We start from the raw sequence: 17,565 nt of genomic DNA, 5'->3' as shown, positions 1-17,565 counted from the left end.
AGATATATAACTGCTTCAGTAAAAGCAAAAGACCACGATGCAAAAGGCTGGCGTAATGTAGGAGAAGGGAACGGCAACGCTAGTAAGCCGAGCTACTGGAGTTCATCGAGGGACAGACATCAAAGTGAACGTCTCGAGTGGAGAGAGGGAGGTAATGCATCAGACTGAGAGGCAGAGTCGAGTAAATCACTGAGGAAAATTAGGATACATTTTAGAGGAGCCCTCTTAGCTACAATGTCTGTCCAATTTATCCCTTCCATTTCAAGTAAAATGGAGGAAACCACTATGAGTGAAAAGTGTGCTCTTGTTCCAAGTAAAGCTAAGAGGGAACGGCCATTACAAAGTCTGCTCTCGACCTCTCGTCTGCACCCCCTCTCCCTCCAGCAGAGGACTGGAGTAAGTTATGGGGGGAAAAAGGTTAATTAGTTCAAAAGCGCCAACATAAACATGGGAGAGGAAGCACGTGCATAGAGGCTGAGCTGTAGTTTGCCTTGGTGGGGAAATAAAGTAAACTTTTCAGAAACAAGGAGTTTTAAATCCCATATATTAAGACTTAAAGTCAGTTGGAAAAGCTATAAGGTTATAAAATGTTATAAAATATAAGTTAACAACTAGAAATAATGAGATGTCCGTTACTAACTACATTATTTGCCGTTGAAATTTTCAATCCATTTTTGTGAATTTAAGTGTTGCAAGTGGTTACTAGCAACACTTAAATTTAGATGTACGATTGATGACATTGAAATTAACTCCTAGGAATCGAAGGAAGGAAATAAGAATAATTAGAAATAAACATGCAGATTTAAATTTGTCAAGATAGTCAGTAGTTTATGAAAATAAAGGGATCTTAACAAGGAATGTTTTGCTTAAATCATTGGAAAACATCCCAGAGCCGTGACCAGTCGCCATAGAAATAAAAATTATAGACTTGGAGACGGATGGTCTTTTGGATATGCAAGACATTTAAGTAAGAAAGTGTTTTATCATGCATTTAATCTATAAAAACGAAATCATTAGAAATGAATGCAAAGACAATTTCCCCCCAAAAATCAATACTATTACTATGTTGATGTTGATGATTTTAATGCCCCCCCCCCCGACGTTTTTGACCCCAGTGTCGTTTAGGATGATTCCCACAAGGCAAACCTTTGAGTCACAATGCATGAGGCAGCAGCAGAGGTAGTAACGAGACAAGAGAACTGACGCCATTCCTCGGTCAGTGGTGGAAGAGTTCCTCATTCGCTTTGTTGTTGTTTTGGGAGAACACACAGCGTTGCAAAGTGCCAAAATAAAGTGGTAAAATAAGTCATGTCACGTTTATATTTGCTAGAGAAAAGTCAAAAATGTTAGTCGGAACCCAAATGTGTGCAATTAAAGACAATTACTGTCTTATTCAAATTAAACCAAGAATTACGAGAGCAAACCTGCCATGTGTTACTGTTGAGTCCGTTCCAAATTACTGGTAACTGACTGCTAATGCCATCATTGTAATTGACATCAATTTGATCAGTCTGGAGACTCTACCTTCTCCTCGTGGACTTCTCCCAGTCCGACAAGCTGCAGAGGGGTGGAACAGCTCATTATGGTAAGGTCTCAACTCCTGGATTTGTAGGAAACTGTTCCTACTGTTACCCCCCCCCCCTATAGCCACACTGGCTGACCGGTGTGTGATGGCCTCAGTCCCTCTGCACGGTCTACCCCTGCTGCCCCCTAGCAGGGTGCGGTTTGAATCTGTGGAGTACTTACCAGAATCTCACCCTGCAGTGATGGGAAGGGGAGGGGGATTGAAGCAAAGGGGTGCAGTGTAAAACCAAAGCAAATGAGAAAGCAAGCCAGCAAAGATGAGAGGAGGAAAAGAGGGGAAAGGGTAGTGAGAGGAGAGAAGATGAATAAAGAAGAGAAAGATAGCAGAGAATAAAAGTTCAAGAAACAGTTGAAAGAAAAAGGGTGAAATTGTGGGGAAGACAGGTTTGGAGGGAGCAATAACAGAAAGGAAACAGAAAGTAATAACCCACAGTCCACCAGAGAGAGAAAAGGAGAGAGAGGGAGAGAGAGAGAGCAAGAGTTACATGCAATTAGAATTACTTCAAGTAAACCACAATGTGGTTCTGTCATATTGTGCTCAGTTGATAGGTGCGAGGTCCATGCACATTCTACATTTCATTTCAAAAGATGCTTGTGAGTTAATGGGAAGTTAACAACACAAACCAACAGCATTCTGTAATTAACTGTTGCTTTGCTGTCGAACAACATGCCTGGGTCACATGCAAACAGAAATTAATGAACAGCCATGAAACCAACGCTGGTTTCAGAGAAGCAGGGAGGCAGATTCTTCTGTAGGCGCATTAAGGCAACCCTCCCCTGACTGCAACTGTCTCTCTAATGAGCCGATGAGCAGTATTATAATCACATTTCAGGATCTTACAAACGCACATTGAAATACAAAACACACTTGGCTAGATATCAGTTGGTATTAAACATTAATAGGGGGACGACCAGCTTTAAAACAGTGTGGACAATGTGTGAGGATAAGAAATCAATGGGACCGGGTACCGTTATGTACGGAGGAGGTATTCTTCACAGTCAAGATAGATTAATGGCTCAGTGCTGGAGAGAGATATATTTACATGGTCGACTAATAGGGTGGTAATGGGTTTAAATCTGGGTCTGGTGAAAAGGGCAGAGCTAAATAAAACACACCTGGTTGGGTACGGCCCTCTTCTTGTTTGCAGCGGTGTTCCTCTGCTGGGCACTGTCAAAAAAGACAAGACGCATTAATGGCAACACACCAAACAACCAGCTTAAAATATACACATTAAATAATCATCCGTCACTTATATTCCAATAATATTCTTTTCATTTACAATATTATGATGCCTGTGTTTTAAAGCCTTTAGTCTCTTGTGTGAATTAACTGGCTGGTTTTAGAGCAAATGCTTTTTTAAGCGAATATATAACCCTACACACACACACACACACACAAAGGTGAACTTGGCTCGTGGAGGGATTTGGACAACATGGAGGGTCAAACTGTCCCTCATACAGACACACAGACACACACACGAAACCCTACATCCTTTCTGTGCGCCCACCTGTTGTTGCTGTACCCTGGGGAGCTACCATCTTCCAGCCTTCTGTAGTCAAGACTGAAAGTGATGTCATGAGAACCGTTAAACAGCCCGAGCTGACCTCCGATACATTACGGCAATCTTGCCATGCGTAGGCTGGGCATGAACTCACACACACACACACACACACACACACACACACAGGGGCTTGCTTTGTTACTCCGTCAACATGTTAACCGACAGCGGAGGGCAGCTCCACTCGACTACATGCTACTGTAACTGCTCCACTAAGGTGTTAATTCAACCCAAACTCTAACCCTCAGAGACACAGCGCCAGCCAGCAGAAACATCTGATCAGTCATGCAAGTTAAATGCCACCTACGTCAGAACTTATTCGTCAAAGGCGTTTCCGTAACCAATTTTAACGTATCAACTATTTTTTGTGAGTGTAAAAACCTTTCGTGGGCCAACATTTTTTTTAGCATATGTAACCCATTTCCATAGAGGTTTTGAAATGCACATAAAATATGTAACTTAAAACATGGTAGGTGAGCGTTTTGCTGTGGGCAAATGTAACGGCAGCCACAAGCGAATCCAGTGGAACATCAACACTGCTCTGTCCATTGTTAGTCAGCATTCTTAAGCAGACAGGAAGTGGATCTATTAAGTCATCGAGCATGCGTCATCGACTTTCTTTGGAGGGGGGAGTCGTGTGCTGCATGCAGGGCGGAGAGGTGGGCAATTAATGCGACCATGATCACTGTGGCACCCACCTCCCCCACAGGGAGACGCATGCTCGGATGTTGCTGGATCACTAATTGGAACGCTACATCACACTGGAGGTGGCGCAGTTTACAACATGTGGCTAACAGGAAGCAACGCGTTGAACCAGAAGCAGTGAGGTGGCGGTGGTTGTGTTAAGTTCCTGAAACCGGTTTACAGATTGTTTTCATTTGTAAACGTCAGTGCACCTCTATAGACAATGTGTCGTTAATGGGGATCACAATGCCTGTGCCGAGACTGGGGTCACCGACATCGAGCTGCAAGTTGGGCTTGAAAAGGTGGGGGGGGGGATGTACATACTTGGCAAAGCCTATGAAGTCCTCATGATTGGTGTTGATGTACGCCAGCTCAATGTCAATCAGCAGCAGAACCTTGATAAGAGGCAGAAAATCATGATTAGGATGGAGAGGTCTCAATTAAACCCCACTTACAGAAGTCAGACGTGACAAAGTGCTAGGTTTCACTTGAGAAACTTCACAAAACCCTGAGAGAGATTACATCGGAAGATACATTTATACGCCGGTTATCAATGCTGCAAGTTGCAGATGTGGTGGAGTTGACAATACGACTGGCAAAGGTTTCAGTTTATAAACAAATCAAAATATGCATTACTTCCTGCCTCTGAGAGCTGCAACAAAAACCTCAAACTCTCATTAGTCGTGTTATTAGTATTTGGGTCGGATGCGGTTTCGAAGGCTTCTCCAGCTCGACAAGAATACGGTTCTGAAAACAACTTCATTCATCATCGAGTGATCTCTGGTTGGACTTTCAGAAAACTGCTGTTCTGTCCCGTCTATCACCGGTGTCACCCGAGGCAACACTGACTAAAACTAATTTAAATAAACAGAATAAGTCATACTATAATGGATTTCCACTATGATAAAGAATGAGACTACGCTGTGAGATAATCATCAATGAACAACTGTTCAACAAGTTGGAAAATATTTGTTTAGTTTTGAGGTCTTATAATCAGCTATTGGTGCTTAATTTGAGTTCTATGCATCAACCTGGGCTAACGGGACGCAAACACACACACATTAAATAATGTGTTCTGCTGGAGGAATATTACATTGTTATTGTTCTCCATTTGACCGATGCTGACGACATATCCGGTGCCCGGAGGGCGTCACACGATGCACTGGATTCCACATGTGGTGACTGACAGTTGACACAATGTTAACGGTTGGTGTTCATGCATCACTTGACCACAGTTTGGGAGGGGTCATCCGCCTCTCAACATTATATTAGAGTTCATGTTAATTGTAGCCCGTACAGTGTTTTTTTCTACATATGAAAAAGAGAAGCATCAAAGCCTGACCGGAGTGCACTTTGCATGCTCGAGAGTCTATTTAATCAACTCACCTGGTCCTTAGTCTTCCCTTCTCGTTCCCTGACGTGGGTTGTGACGATCCTCTCGGTCTCCTCTCTCAGTCTGGGGTAGGAATTGAGCTGAAAGGCAACACAACACACAGCTGCAGCACTGAACACAGACACACGCAAACACACACACTTACATGTGAGCTTGAGCTTAGTAAGACTTACCAATAGGTATCAGAGAGAAACAGGAGTGAGAATAAGTGGAGAACAAAGAAAAGGGAAATAGGTAGTCAAGTGACATGTCAGTGTCACACACAACCACACACCGACATACACATGAAAACTGATTTTGAATACACAGTGATCGTCTGTTCTAAAAGGTGATCCCGTGTTTACCATCAGCCAGGGATGACCTCATGAATTAAGAATCAATGTAGGATGTTTGTTGTTTGCCAATCGTGCATTGTAAATTATTTGAATTTTTTTCAAAATGTACAATACAATCAGAACAATCATCTCAAGCTGATGGCGTATTCATATTAGTGAAGTGCAGAGAAGAAGGGAAAGTGACAGGATGTGGAGAGGCAGAGGTAAACTCTAGAGACAGAGGGAAGGAAGGCTGGATGACTGTGTAGGTTGAATCATTTCATGATGTGCAGCCCCTTCCTCTGTCCACAAGATGGCAGCGCAGCATCGTTGCTATGGAAACACTCCACCCAGGCCGCCACTGCACACAGGAGCTATTACTATCATCCCCCCTTCCCCATGTCACATCACTCCCCTTCCATTGGGTTCAGCCCGGAGTGGAACGTCGTCTGCCATGTGGGTCAGCGAGGGACCGTCGCCGGGCTCTGCTCACCCCAGACGGACAGACGCTCTCTCTCTCTCTCTCTCTCTCTCAAAATCAGAGAGGGAGAGAGAGGATGCAATGTGGGGGAGAGGTGCTTTAACAAGCCGATGTTGAGATCACATTTTAAGTTGTGCTTAAAATTTCTGATGCGAGTTGTGCTTCGGTACTCGATCTGAATGGAATGGAGACTCCCAGAGGTTGGAGAATAGGAATGGGACACGATCGAAGCACTGATGGCGGGAGTGGAGATGACACTGACTTCACTGGGGTGACAATGACAGACATTTGGAGAGGAATTAGAGATGCCCCGATTTCAATCTTCTTGGCCAAACTCTGAACTGCCGATTCCGATTTTAGATGTTAGTTTCATGACAATTGTTTTTTAAATGAATTGTAAGTTCATAATAAAAGCTGCCCCGTTATAGGAGCTCACCTCAAGTTCACTCAAACAAACCTCAAACTTTTAAAAATGTTTTCAAGATTGTTCCTCCAAGCTTTATTTATAATAATAATAATAATTCAGACTTGTATAGCGCTTTTCTAAATACACAAAGACACTTAAATTTGGGACACATTACAAGCAATGTGACATGACGTACGTGTGTGTGTCTGAACTGTGTGCTGCAGCTGCTACTGTGTGAGCGATGTGCATTATGTGTGTGTGTGTGACGTTACAGTCCGTAAATTAAACAGACTAAAATAAAATTGTATACACGTCACTGACCAGGCAGTCAAAGGTCACGGCCAACCAGCTGACAACCAGACGGTGGCTGATTGATCGGTGCATCTCCGAGAGGAATTCCTTCTCTTTTCTTGCCATCTTCCCAGCAAGTGTGGCCCTGGTTACCTTAACGACACACTTCATGACGAGCGCGATGAGCTCGGACACCACAAGGTCCACACATTTGAGGCTGGGCTCTTTGAGTTTGAGGATCTGCTTTTTGACTATCGCCTCGAAAGCCAGGTCAGGGGTGAAGAGCCCCGTTCTGAAAGGTCATGGGGTCAGATGCATGTTGTTGTGGCGGTGTAGAGAGAAACAGGGATAGGCAGAGAGAAGGGAAAGAGAAAAAAAAGGACAGCCAGAAAAAAGAAAGAAGAAATAAAAAGAGACTTTGTTTAGTTAGTCATTTTCTATCTGTTGAGACAAATCAAGCATTGGAGAAGGACAAGCCACAGGTCTTTCACATCCTCTTTCCTGACCAGCCAGTTCCTCTCAAACCTCGGTCTATATTGTAACGATGGACAAGTCACCTCCAACTCTGTACCAAATTACAGCATAAGACCGTCCACTTGTTTTGCTGGCTGTGCACGGAGCCATGAGACCTGCAGCTTGTCCAGGCGAGACCAGAGACGCTCAGACAGTCCCTGAAACATCTCATATCCACGACGACACGTCACTCGTCACAACACTCCACAACACAGGGCTAATCCGGCGGGGCTGGGCAGAGGGCAAACCACACAGAACGTTTCTCTTTTGAAAGACAAGAGCTGAGCTGATCTTTTCCCGATATTGTTGGAATCTGTTGACTAATGTTCTGCATCTGCGTACCCTCTGCCTCACCCACGGTCGCCCCAGCCCCGTGCCTCGGCCGGGTCGGGAGATGCTGGACACCGGCAGTACCTTGTTGGTGCACTGCCTGACTGTGTTGATGAGCTCCTGAATGACCAGATCGATACATTTGAGACAGGGCGTTTTCAGCTTAACGATCTGCTTTTTCACGATGACCTCAAACGCCAGGTCTGGAGTAAACAGCCCCGTTCTGAGGATGCACAGAGAGACAGAGGCACAGCGGCAGACCGATGGGACAGTTAACAGACATGTAGGTCAACAGAACGGATGAATAGACAGATGATTGATTGAGTGAAAAAATCGGGGGTGATGATGGACATAGAAACCTAAAATGTGTATGGCGACAGTCACAACAGGGGGTGGGAAGATAAACCGGCCAAAGAAAAGATTTAAATGCAATAAAGCAGAAAACCACAAATGAGTGAGAGAGAGAGGAGAGTATCAGTGAACACATGAAAGTATTATCGCAGCAGGGGACTAAGATACATGTAACACAAAACCTCAGCATAATTGAATGCCTCAGCAGACAGAAACACAAAACGAGTGGGTAGTGTTGCCGTGAGGAGAAAGTGGATTGGAGAAACAGCGAGGGACAGTAGAAACAACGACTACCATTTCACATCCAACTGAAAACACTTTCTTTGAATAGGTTCTGTTAGTCTGTGATGGCAAGGCTTGATTATGGATTACAGTAGACAGCTTGCATGAAGGTGAAAGAAGCGAAGCAGTATTTTGTGTTGAAGCAGAATCTAGGTGTTTATTGAGCTGTTTTTTCTTTTATTCCGCTCCACTTGCCTGACACCATGGACGTTCTTGATGGCGTGACTGATTTCTCGCCTCAACTCCTTCTCGTCAAACACAATCTGGAAAGACGGGCGAGATTCAAGTGATGAAAAATCTAGCGGTACGCCAATCTCTGTGAAGACCAAACACCATGACCATAACAACCACAACAATAAAAACAGATCACTCCGGTTCGTGGCCCACTAACCTTGACCAGTTCAAAGGGAAAGCGTTCATGGAAGAGGCGATTGATTTTGGCGCCACCCGAAAGCTCGTTGGTGTCCACCTGGTCCCCAGAGCCCTCAATGCACTTCTCAAAGTCCACACCAAACTGCTGCACCAACCTGATGAGGGTCAAGCACAAACATGACACCGGTGTTAATGATGTCCATGCAATTACAGCGCGAGTCTTCCTGGAGATCCACTGCAAACATTCCTGTTCAATGAAGTTACGGTGAGGAACCTTTAACTGGTTCTGAAACCGACTCAGTGTAATACTGATGACGCCATTTCCCTCATTACCAAAGATTGTGTCAGGGCTCAGCGGTGGGTTCAAGAGATCCCTGTAGGGTCTACAAATAAATTGTCAGAATCCATAGGCTTTTATATTTACACCATTGAGTCACAGTATGAGCCTGAATGTTTGTGAAGCTCTGATAATTGTCGCAAAATTATAATATTGAATCTAATATGAAAGGCTAGCATACATTCTGTTGGTTTTACTGAGGAGAGGAAACAACCAGAGCCTGTGAACTCGGCTTGAATGCGTTTAATTGGTCTAATTTAAAGAGTGTATTTGATCATTAGCACATGCATGAAACAAAAAACTATCAAGTGCATATTTCTATTTTATTATTCAAGGTAATATGATGTGATGTGGAAATGGCAATTCTTGCAAAAAAGGCTGGTGGTGAATTGGGTCACGAGGGGTTTTCATTTTCTAAACGTTGATCCCCAGAATAAACATACACATTAAATGCATTAATTTATGTTAACTTCATTAGGAGACTAGTCAGCAAGTTATACAAAGTGAGTAATGGTCATATCACAACCTCTATTCACAAATGTAAAACTATTATGTGAAAGAAAGCGTGAATGACCATATGAATGACATAATATCTGCTCTCAGGAGCAGCAGCCCTGTGCAGTGGGAAGCCGATCTGCATCCCCCAGGAGATATCGACTGTAAACAGAGAGTGTGTGCTGTATCGTCACCAGAAGCAATATTCAGATGCACTCACTGCAACAAGGCCTTGGTCTTGCGTGTTGGGTCATCTGGACGGAAGTTCTTGTACTCCTCCACCTCCTTCTCCAGCGAGAGGAGCTGACTCTGCAGCTTACTGCGCAGACCTGGGAGAGTGTCTCTGATGTGGTTGGTCAATTGCTAGAGACGGACAGAGTACAGTTGTGATAGAGAATCAATGGTATATCAGGGAGGAAATTACTTTTTACAACTTTAAAACAAACAATGACTGCAGACCTGGTTGAGGGCCTTTTGTAGATGCGGAGTGCCCATACGATCTGCCAGATGCCGGTAGCCAGGGTGGGACAGGAAGAACTTCCTCTCTCCAGCCAGAGCAGCGCGAATGTCCTTCTTCCCTTCGATGTCTTTCTGACTGCGGTTCACCACGCCGATGTAGCCTGCACACCAAGAACACAAATAGTAACTCTAGAATCTAAACCAACGTCTGTGAATGTGTTTTAGTGTGTACCATCCTCACCTCTACGCAGTGGCAGGAGCTTATTTTCCAGGATGTCCTTTGCATCCGTCCCTTCATCCATCAGGTCCAGTTTTGTTATTACACCAATGGTACGCAGACCTGCACAACATACGGTGAAACCACATCAGTCCAGACACCCTGATACATGTTTTCCAGGATAATACAGAGGAGAATTACTGATACAGAACAATTAGGTCACTATCTTTGACCTTTTGGTTTTTTTAAACAGCAGATATAGAAATACTGACTAAATAGCTGAACCAGAATTAATACGGGTAATAGCTAAATATGCAATGTTTAATGTTATTTTTCTGTCTCATGGGATAGCAAAATAAAACTAGAATTACCACCAGCCAACCTGACAAATAGCAGTTTCATTTCAAAATGTTATCTTATTAGACATTTGTGTGAAATAGTTTTATTACCATATGGGTTTTTGAGTTCGGGCCAAATGGTTGTGTGAGGTCACCGTGACTTTGGAACACCAAATTCTAATGTCAACCTTGACTCAAAGGATTTTTATGCTAAATTAATTAAATTCCCTCGAGATGTTCTTGAGATATTGCTTTCATGAGAATGGGATGGATGTAAAGTTAAAGGGACCTTGACCTTTAACCACCAAAATTCTAATCCGTTCATCCCGTCTGAGTGGCCTTCTGCAACAAATATGAAGAAACCCACTCCAGGCGTTCCTGAGATACCGGGACCGACAGCCGGAAAACACCCGGAAATATCATTCTCCAGAAAATCGAGTTGCATTGTGTTCGTCGACCTGATCTTTGACCTCCGAATTACTAGAAAGCGACCCGCTTACCCTGTGGGTCCACCTCCTTGGCGATCTTCAGAGCGTCAGAGTTGGCGAGGTCAGTGTTGGCAGGTGTGACGGCCAGGATCAGACAGCTGTCCTTGCTGATGAACTGCATCAGCATATCTCTGATCTGGTGTTCTATGTCGACAGGCTGGTCTCCGACGGCAATCTTAGTCATTCCCGGAAGGTCAATCAGGGTCAGGTTCAGCACTGAGCCACAAGTAATACAAATGAGATTTGCAAATAAGATGCTTATTTATCAGCTGAGGTTACACATATCTACAATTACCGTCATTCATTCAAGTAATACGGTTCCATGTCCATACCTTTCATGAGGCATTTTATCTAATTTGCTTTGACTGAAAACCCAGAGAGTGATGGATGTGACACAAACTAGTATTTGGTTATTCAAAAGCTTTCTTAATAGAAAAAAAAGGTCAATTTCCGTGCTGAGAAGACACTCAGCATAGTCATAGTGTTGTTTATATGTTATTTTTCATCGCAAGATAAATACAGTCTTTTGTTCTTTCAAGCGTGTGTCGACTTCATTTTCCTCCATTTTCATACAACCAGACATCTTTTATACCAACAGACATCGACACCATCTGCCTCAATCTAATATTTTAATGGGTGTCTGGGGTGGTAGAGGAAGCTTTCATCTCGTGTTCGAGACATTGGAGGAGGCCGATGTTAGTTGTTGTAAACCTAAATCTCTTCTTTTTTTACTTCATAAAAACATTAACGCTCTCTGAGGTTATATTACTAAAAAGTGTTACAGAGAACGAAAAATTGTCAAATGTGATGGTTAATTTCCCTTGACGTAAAACACACATAAGATCAATACAAAAGGGACATATGTGTTTATTTTTAATAGTTGTATAAGTACTATAATGTGTATTGTGATAAATAATTTTCGCAAAATTAAACAAAATTCTAATAACCCGATGTGAATGTCTTCATTTATTTCATGAAGTTAAAATAAATACCTGACACATGAAATACTATATTGACGTGATACAATCCCATTATTATTAATATAACCAGAGATATTAAAACAAACGGATACCACGGTATTAACAGTATTGTAAAATCTGGTTGGTTGACAAATTCATATCATCTCAAGTTAAATATCGTTATATAACATGCAAGTGTACTTTACATAAGAGCAAACCGTGTGAACCGTATTTGTGTTTTTCAAGAAGACGTGAGTCCATTACCGTTTGGGGAGTAGACCCTCAGGTTAATCGGGATGGGAGAGATGCCTTTGTTGGAGCCCGTTATCCTTTCGGTCTCTGCCTCAATCTCCGACCGCACTTCATCAAAATCCACAAACTTCTTCCCTTTGCAGTGCAGGAATTCAGCATATTCTACACACAGGGGCAAAAAGACATAAACAGGGGGAGGGTGGAAAGAAAAAGCCAGAAAGAAAGAGAAAAATAGAATATTAAATTAAAGAGATGGAGGCAGCAAATGGCAGACAGTGGGCTCAGCCTGAGGCAGTGTGGCAGAGAGGCCATGCGCAGGACAACAATGACAGGAGGAGTGGATGTGTCGGACACTCACCTGATTTATTGTAGAACAGCTGCAAAATGAGAGGCCTCCGGGTAACAATGCCTGATCCACGTGGAAGAAAGTCCCTGAGGAAGACAGACAGAATAAATATAAACACACAGGAGTAAGGATGAAAAGGAGGGAACTCAAAACAGGAGGGGGCATGATGGGTAAAACCGGATCGAGAGAGACAGAGCAACAGAAGGAGAGCAGGAACGCTCAATTATTCATGACGCACAATGTCCTTTTCCTTGCAGCGCGGCCTCTGGCAAATTGATGGACGCAGGGGAATTTCACGCCTCCAACTTGTCTCACAACAAATCAAATGTGACAGTCATTTTCTCTCATCATTAGGCCTTAAGAGATCAATTCACTCACTCCCACTGTTACGGGGGAAATCCACCCTAAAATAGAATTCACAGATGTTATATTGAAACAAGACTTTAATTAAATTATCATCCAAGGAGAAAACCTAGAGCTGCTCCACAGACAAGGAGTAATGAAACAACTTCTCCGGCAATGAAGCTGCTGATTTGACTGGGATAAGAATACATTTAGCAATTAAATTAGAATTGTTTAAATATCTCAAACATAACCCAGTGGATCAGACTCAGAATGTGTCTATATTCAGCCGGTTACATTTAATGTATTGTAAACTTGGATTTATGTTGAGTATGTCAGACGACGATTTTGTAGCTGAAGCTCGGGAATGGCCGCTGTGCTGGTTAACATCAAATGTATTGATGGACTGTGATTTAACAACTACTTCAGACTCACTCAGTGGTCTGACAACAAAACCCAAACATATGTTTTTGAAAACCACTATATTGTGAATTTGGCTGCATTACAACCCAGTATAAGTAACCAGAGAGAACAGGAGGACCTGTCTGACTTTCTGTTCTCTAACTTTCTCTGTAATCACACATGGAAACGTCAATATAGCCGATCATACAGCACAGCTGTGGACATTGACCTGTGTTTATGTTGATTTTGTCAGACATGTCCCGACCATGAAATGATGATTTGGTCAGCCGGGCTGTCTGTCTCATTCTTTACCAGATGTTGGCAGTGATGAGCAAGTTCTGCTGTTTGCCAACTAAAAAGAGGGCGAAGGAGAAGAGATTTAGCCAATTTCATGGCGCTCCAATGAGTCATGAAACGACCTGGAAAACACTAATTTCCAATTTGGGGGGGATGTCATTTATGTTTGTAAACACATAATCCGTTTAAAATCATTGGAATAGCTTAATATTCATTCAGTTTCAGGGTGGATTTACCCTTCACGGGTGATATTTTGTCATGTGGTGTTTTTTGATCAATACATTTGTTCCCTGCTGCTCAATTTACTGCCTATTAAAAGGACAGGCAAGACGTGTGGTTTCGGCTGGCCACTGTTGGGGTTTGTGTGAGTCCTGTCTGCGTCGATACATGTAACATGACACCTACAATAATGTCTTAACTAAACCAGCCAATGTGGCACCGGTTCCAATACAACCGGTATTACCCGGACCGAAACGCAACGCACATTTCGGTGCTTCCTCCCGGTGCCTGAGCCGATTGAAATTGAAAAAAACTATTGTTGTGAACTTCTCTGGTGACTCCGCCCTGTCAGCAGGTTACGATAGCCTGTCATATTTAAGTTTGACAGCGGAGGCTGCACCGTGTGTGACTGCGTGAACCCGTGTCGAGCACACCAGCGTCAGGCTGGACGAGATGGGGAGACCGTCACTGGTCCCCCTGAACACGTGGAGACTGATGATGACGAGCAGCCTCAACTCAGATTAGTACCGGAACGTTTATTGCAAGTCTTGCATTCATAAAAGTAGCCCAAGAAATAATAAATGAGCCATTATAACCATGTTTAAGATAGCTCGTAGCAGATGTGTTGATGTACAGCGATCCCGGCTGTATACCCGGTGTTACCGGGAATATAATGACGGAGGAATAAAGACCGTGGGGCATCACTTTGTTTCAGTGGCACCTCTCGCTGTCAGAAGAAAAACTTTATTTGTCACGTGTCATCTTCAGCACCTCTAATTGGTTGTTCTCTTTGCCCATCAAAACAGTGACAGGATTAACCCTATAACTATATATATATATATATATATATATACATTCATAAATACATATATATGCACATACATAAGTACATATTTACATATGTGGCACCCTGGACATTTTAAGGGCAAATCTGGTCAGAATTGTTATTGTATTGTGTTAGTATCATGCCATTCATCTTCGTGACGTCACTGACAAGGTCGCCATGGAAACATTGTTACTGACAAATTGTGGGAACGAGTAACTGTCACTCGCTGTCACTCCCTCACTGGTAAAAAAACAACAATTTGTTGTATGTTTTAAATAAGATAAATATATATATATACAAGTACATATATGTACATACATATATACACACATAAGTATATATATTTATATATGCATTCATATATATATATACATTCATAAATACATATATGCACATACATAAGTACATATTTACATATGTATATATACACAGGGGTGCACATAACTTTCAGTGAGTTACTCAGGTGAGTACCGAGAGATGGTGTTTGGTACTCACTCCATCTGTGGCGTCTTGCACCCCCATGTAGGTGTGTGTGTGTGTGTGGGGGATGCAAGTGACTGTTTTTGCTCCGTGTTGGGTCATCTGAACTTCCGTCCAGATGACCCAACACGCAAGACCAAGGCCTTGTTGCAGTGAGTGCATCTGAATATTGCTTCTGGTGACGATACAGCACACACTCTCTGTTTACAGTCGATATCTCCTGGGGGATGCAGATCGGCTTCCCACTGCACAGGGCTGCTGCTCCTGAGAGCAGATATTATGTCATTCATATGGTCATTCACGCTTTCTTTCACATAATAGTTTTACATTTGTGAATAGAGGTTGTGATATGACCATTAATCACTTTGTATAACTTGCTGACTAGTCTCCTAATGAAGCTAACATAAATTAATGTATTTAATGTGTATGTTTATTCTGGGGATCAACGTTTAGAAAATGAAAACCCCTCGTGACCCAATTCACCACCAGCCTTTTTTGCAAGAATTGCCATTTCCACATCACATCATATTAATAATAATAATAACCTTCAATCTTATATAGCGCTTCTCTAAGTACCCAAAGTACTGTGTGCTCGGTCCCGATGCGCGTACTCTGCGGCGCGCGAGACGAGAGCCGAGAAGTGTTAACGCGACACGTAGAGACAGAAATGGCATGCTGTTGTGTAGCGACGATCAATAACAGATCGGTTAAGTACGCAAAGGCGCGAAGTAACACAAGTGGAATTACGCATTGTTGATTATCTTCGCGCATGCGTACCTGCGTACCAGTTATGTGCACCCCTGCCTATAAGGTCTGCACATGACTATATTAGAGATGCACCGATCAGGTTTTTGGTGCCGATCACCGATCACTGAAATCAGTATCTGCCGATCCGATAATACCGATCACCGATCACGGTGTCGATTGAAGCATTCTATTTATTGCGTAGCATTATTGCCTAGGACTATGAGGAAATACATATATAAAGCAACTCAAACATTTAAGAAATTACCGATTTCTTTAAACATTTTGGACTTTTACTTTTAAAAATGTCAGAATTGATACATTAAAATTGTTTGATTGCTATTGTAGGGGATTTCAGATATGTATGGAACACATCTGCATCATTCATTTACTGGAACTCTTGGGGAATTCTATATACAGGACTTTTCTTAACATACAAAAGTCTGACTTATTTTTATAAACTCTTCCTTGGTACAGTAAAAATGTTTTTATGTGAGCATAATTTTAGCTAAATCTCAGAAACGATCTATAAAGATACAAAATCAGTTCATTGTTTACTTTTATATGTTAGTGCAGGGGTCCCCAAACTTTTTCCTGGGAGGGCCACATAACGTTTCCCTTGTCTGCTGGAGGGCCAGCCGGGGGGGGGGGGGGGGGGGGGCCGAGACGCGACACGTCCATCAAAGATGTTTTATTGTGAAGAGCACCACTTCACATTTTCTCTGCGTCTCACTGCAATCTCAACGGCAGCGGGCCAGGTGAAAAAAATAATAAATCGGAACGCGTCTGGTATTGTTCAGGGGGCCGGTCCAAATGGGGAGGCGGGCCGAATCCGGCCCGCGGGCCGTAGTTTGGAGACCACTGTGTTAGTGTATGATTTGTCGACATCTTATTTTGATAAACGGATGTTGTTTCACGTGGTTCTTTCCGCTAACTTTGCAAAACCGGATGTTGTCACTTAAATCCTTCCGCTAACTTTATCAAAACCCTCGCGCGCTCCCGATGGAATGTGTTTACCGTGAGCATCAGTCTCTAGGGGCAGACATGTGAGAGTCGGCTGAGTTGACCCAGAGATTCAACTCGGGGGACGGGGACGCCGCTCGGTGGTGAGGATCCCCTCGTGGACCTCTCACTCTGCGGCCCTCGCATCGTCTCCGTTGCGGTGCGCGGCGATTGAAACGTCTGATAGTTCTCGCAGATGTTACGTCATCTGATCGGCCGTTTTGAGAACGCCGATCAAAACCGATAATGGGAATATCGGCCGATATGGATCGGCGCCGATCAGATCGGTGCATCCCTAGACAATATATATATATATACACACACATCATATAACGGAGAACATATATTGTGTTTGTTAACAGTCCGATATCCGTTGTGTGTCAGTGCTCCATGATAACGGCTTTTACAGGGAATATGGCCAAAGAGGTTTTTAATGTCCTCATTGTGCGTTTTTAAAAGAAAGTATCGGTTCAGGCACCGTTATCGTTTTAAAAGTATCAGTTTAGCACCGGTATCGGAAAAAAACGAAACCCATCCCTACTCGGGCCTGGGACTTGACATTTTTTCAACGTGCACATTCTCAACTAGAAACTTGCATCAGCGCCTTGCAAAGGTATTCACCCCTATTATTGTTTTCCAATTTTGTTGCATTACAACGTGGAATATAAATTGATTTTTTTTTGCCTGATTTTTTGGGGAGAGTGAATGCTTTTGCAAGGCACTGTAATTACACCGTAATGCATTGAGCATTGCATGAAGTGGCAACGCTCAAATGCTCTCTGTGCAACAGTGCGTTAATGAG

The 17,565-nt window shown here is 43.0% G+C and overlaps 1 protein-coding gene across 8 annotated transcripts in view; it reads right to left on the bottom strand.

Moving 5' to 3' along the window:
* Positions 1-17,565, bottom strand: part of dnm2a (dynamin 2a) — a 33,097-nt gene that overhangs the window by 9,076 nt on the left and 6,456 nt on the right. For 2 of the 8 annotated variants that reach the window (XM_056406157.1, XM_056406154.1), the window contains exons 2-15: positions 12,464-12,537; positions 12,118-12,267; positions 10,907-11,110; positions 10,093-10,191; positions 9,852-10,012; positions 9,613-9,755; positions 8,580-8,715; positions 8,384-8,451; positions 7,640-7,778; positions 5,214-5,300; positions 4,152-4,222; positions 3,093-3,146; positions 2,701-2,752; positions 1,525-1,557 (exon numbers count right to left, since the gene is read on the bottom strand). In XM_056406157.1, the coding sequence (XP_056262132.1) occupies positions 1,525-1,557; positions 2,701-2,752; positions 3,093-3,146; positions 4,152-4,222; positions 5,214-5,300; positions 7,640-7,778; positions 8,384-8,451; positions 8,580-8,715; positions 9,613-9,755; positions 9,852-10,012; positions 10,093-10,191; positions 10,907-11,110; positions 12,118-12,267; positions 12,464-12,537 (1,471 nt within the window). Of the gene's footprint in view, positions 1-1,524; positions 1,558-1,746; positions 1,759-2,700; positions 2,753-3,092; positions 3,147-4,151; positions 4,223-5,213; positions 5,301-6,865; positions 7,005-7,639; positions 7,779-8,383; positions 8,452-8,579; positions 8,716-9,612; positions 9,756-9,851; positions 10,013-10,092; positions 10,192-10,906; positions 11,111-12,117; positions 12,268-12,463; positions 12,538-17,565 lie in introns of all 8 variants that reach the window. The other 6 variants (XM_056406155.1, XM_056406161.1, XM_056406156.1 and 3 more) reach the window with 6 other exon arrangements.

The sequence above is a fragment of the Pseudoliparis swirei genome, chromosome 23 (assembly GCF_029220125.1).
Source record: "Pseudoliparis swirei isolate HS2019 ecotype Mariana Trench chromosome 23, NWPU_hadal_v1, whole genome shotgun sequence".
NCBI lineage: Eukaryota > Metazoa > Chordata > Actinopteri > Perciformes > Liparidae > Pseudoliparis > Pseudoliparis swirei.
The sequence above is the reverse complement of the archived record's forward strand: the minus strand, read 5'-3'. Positions and strand labels throughout refer to the sequence as shown.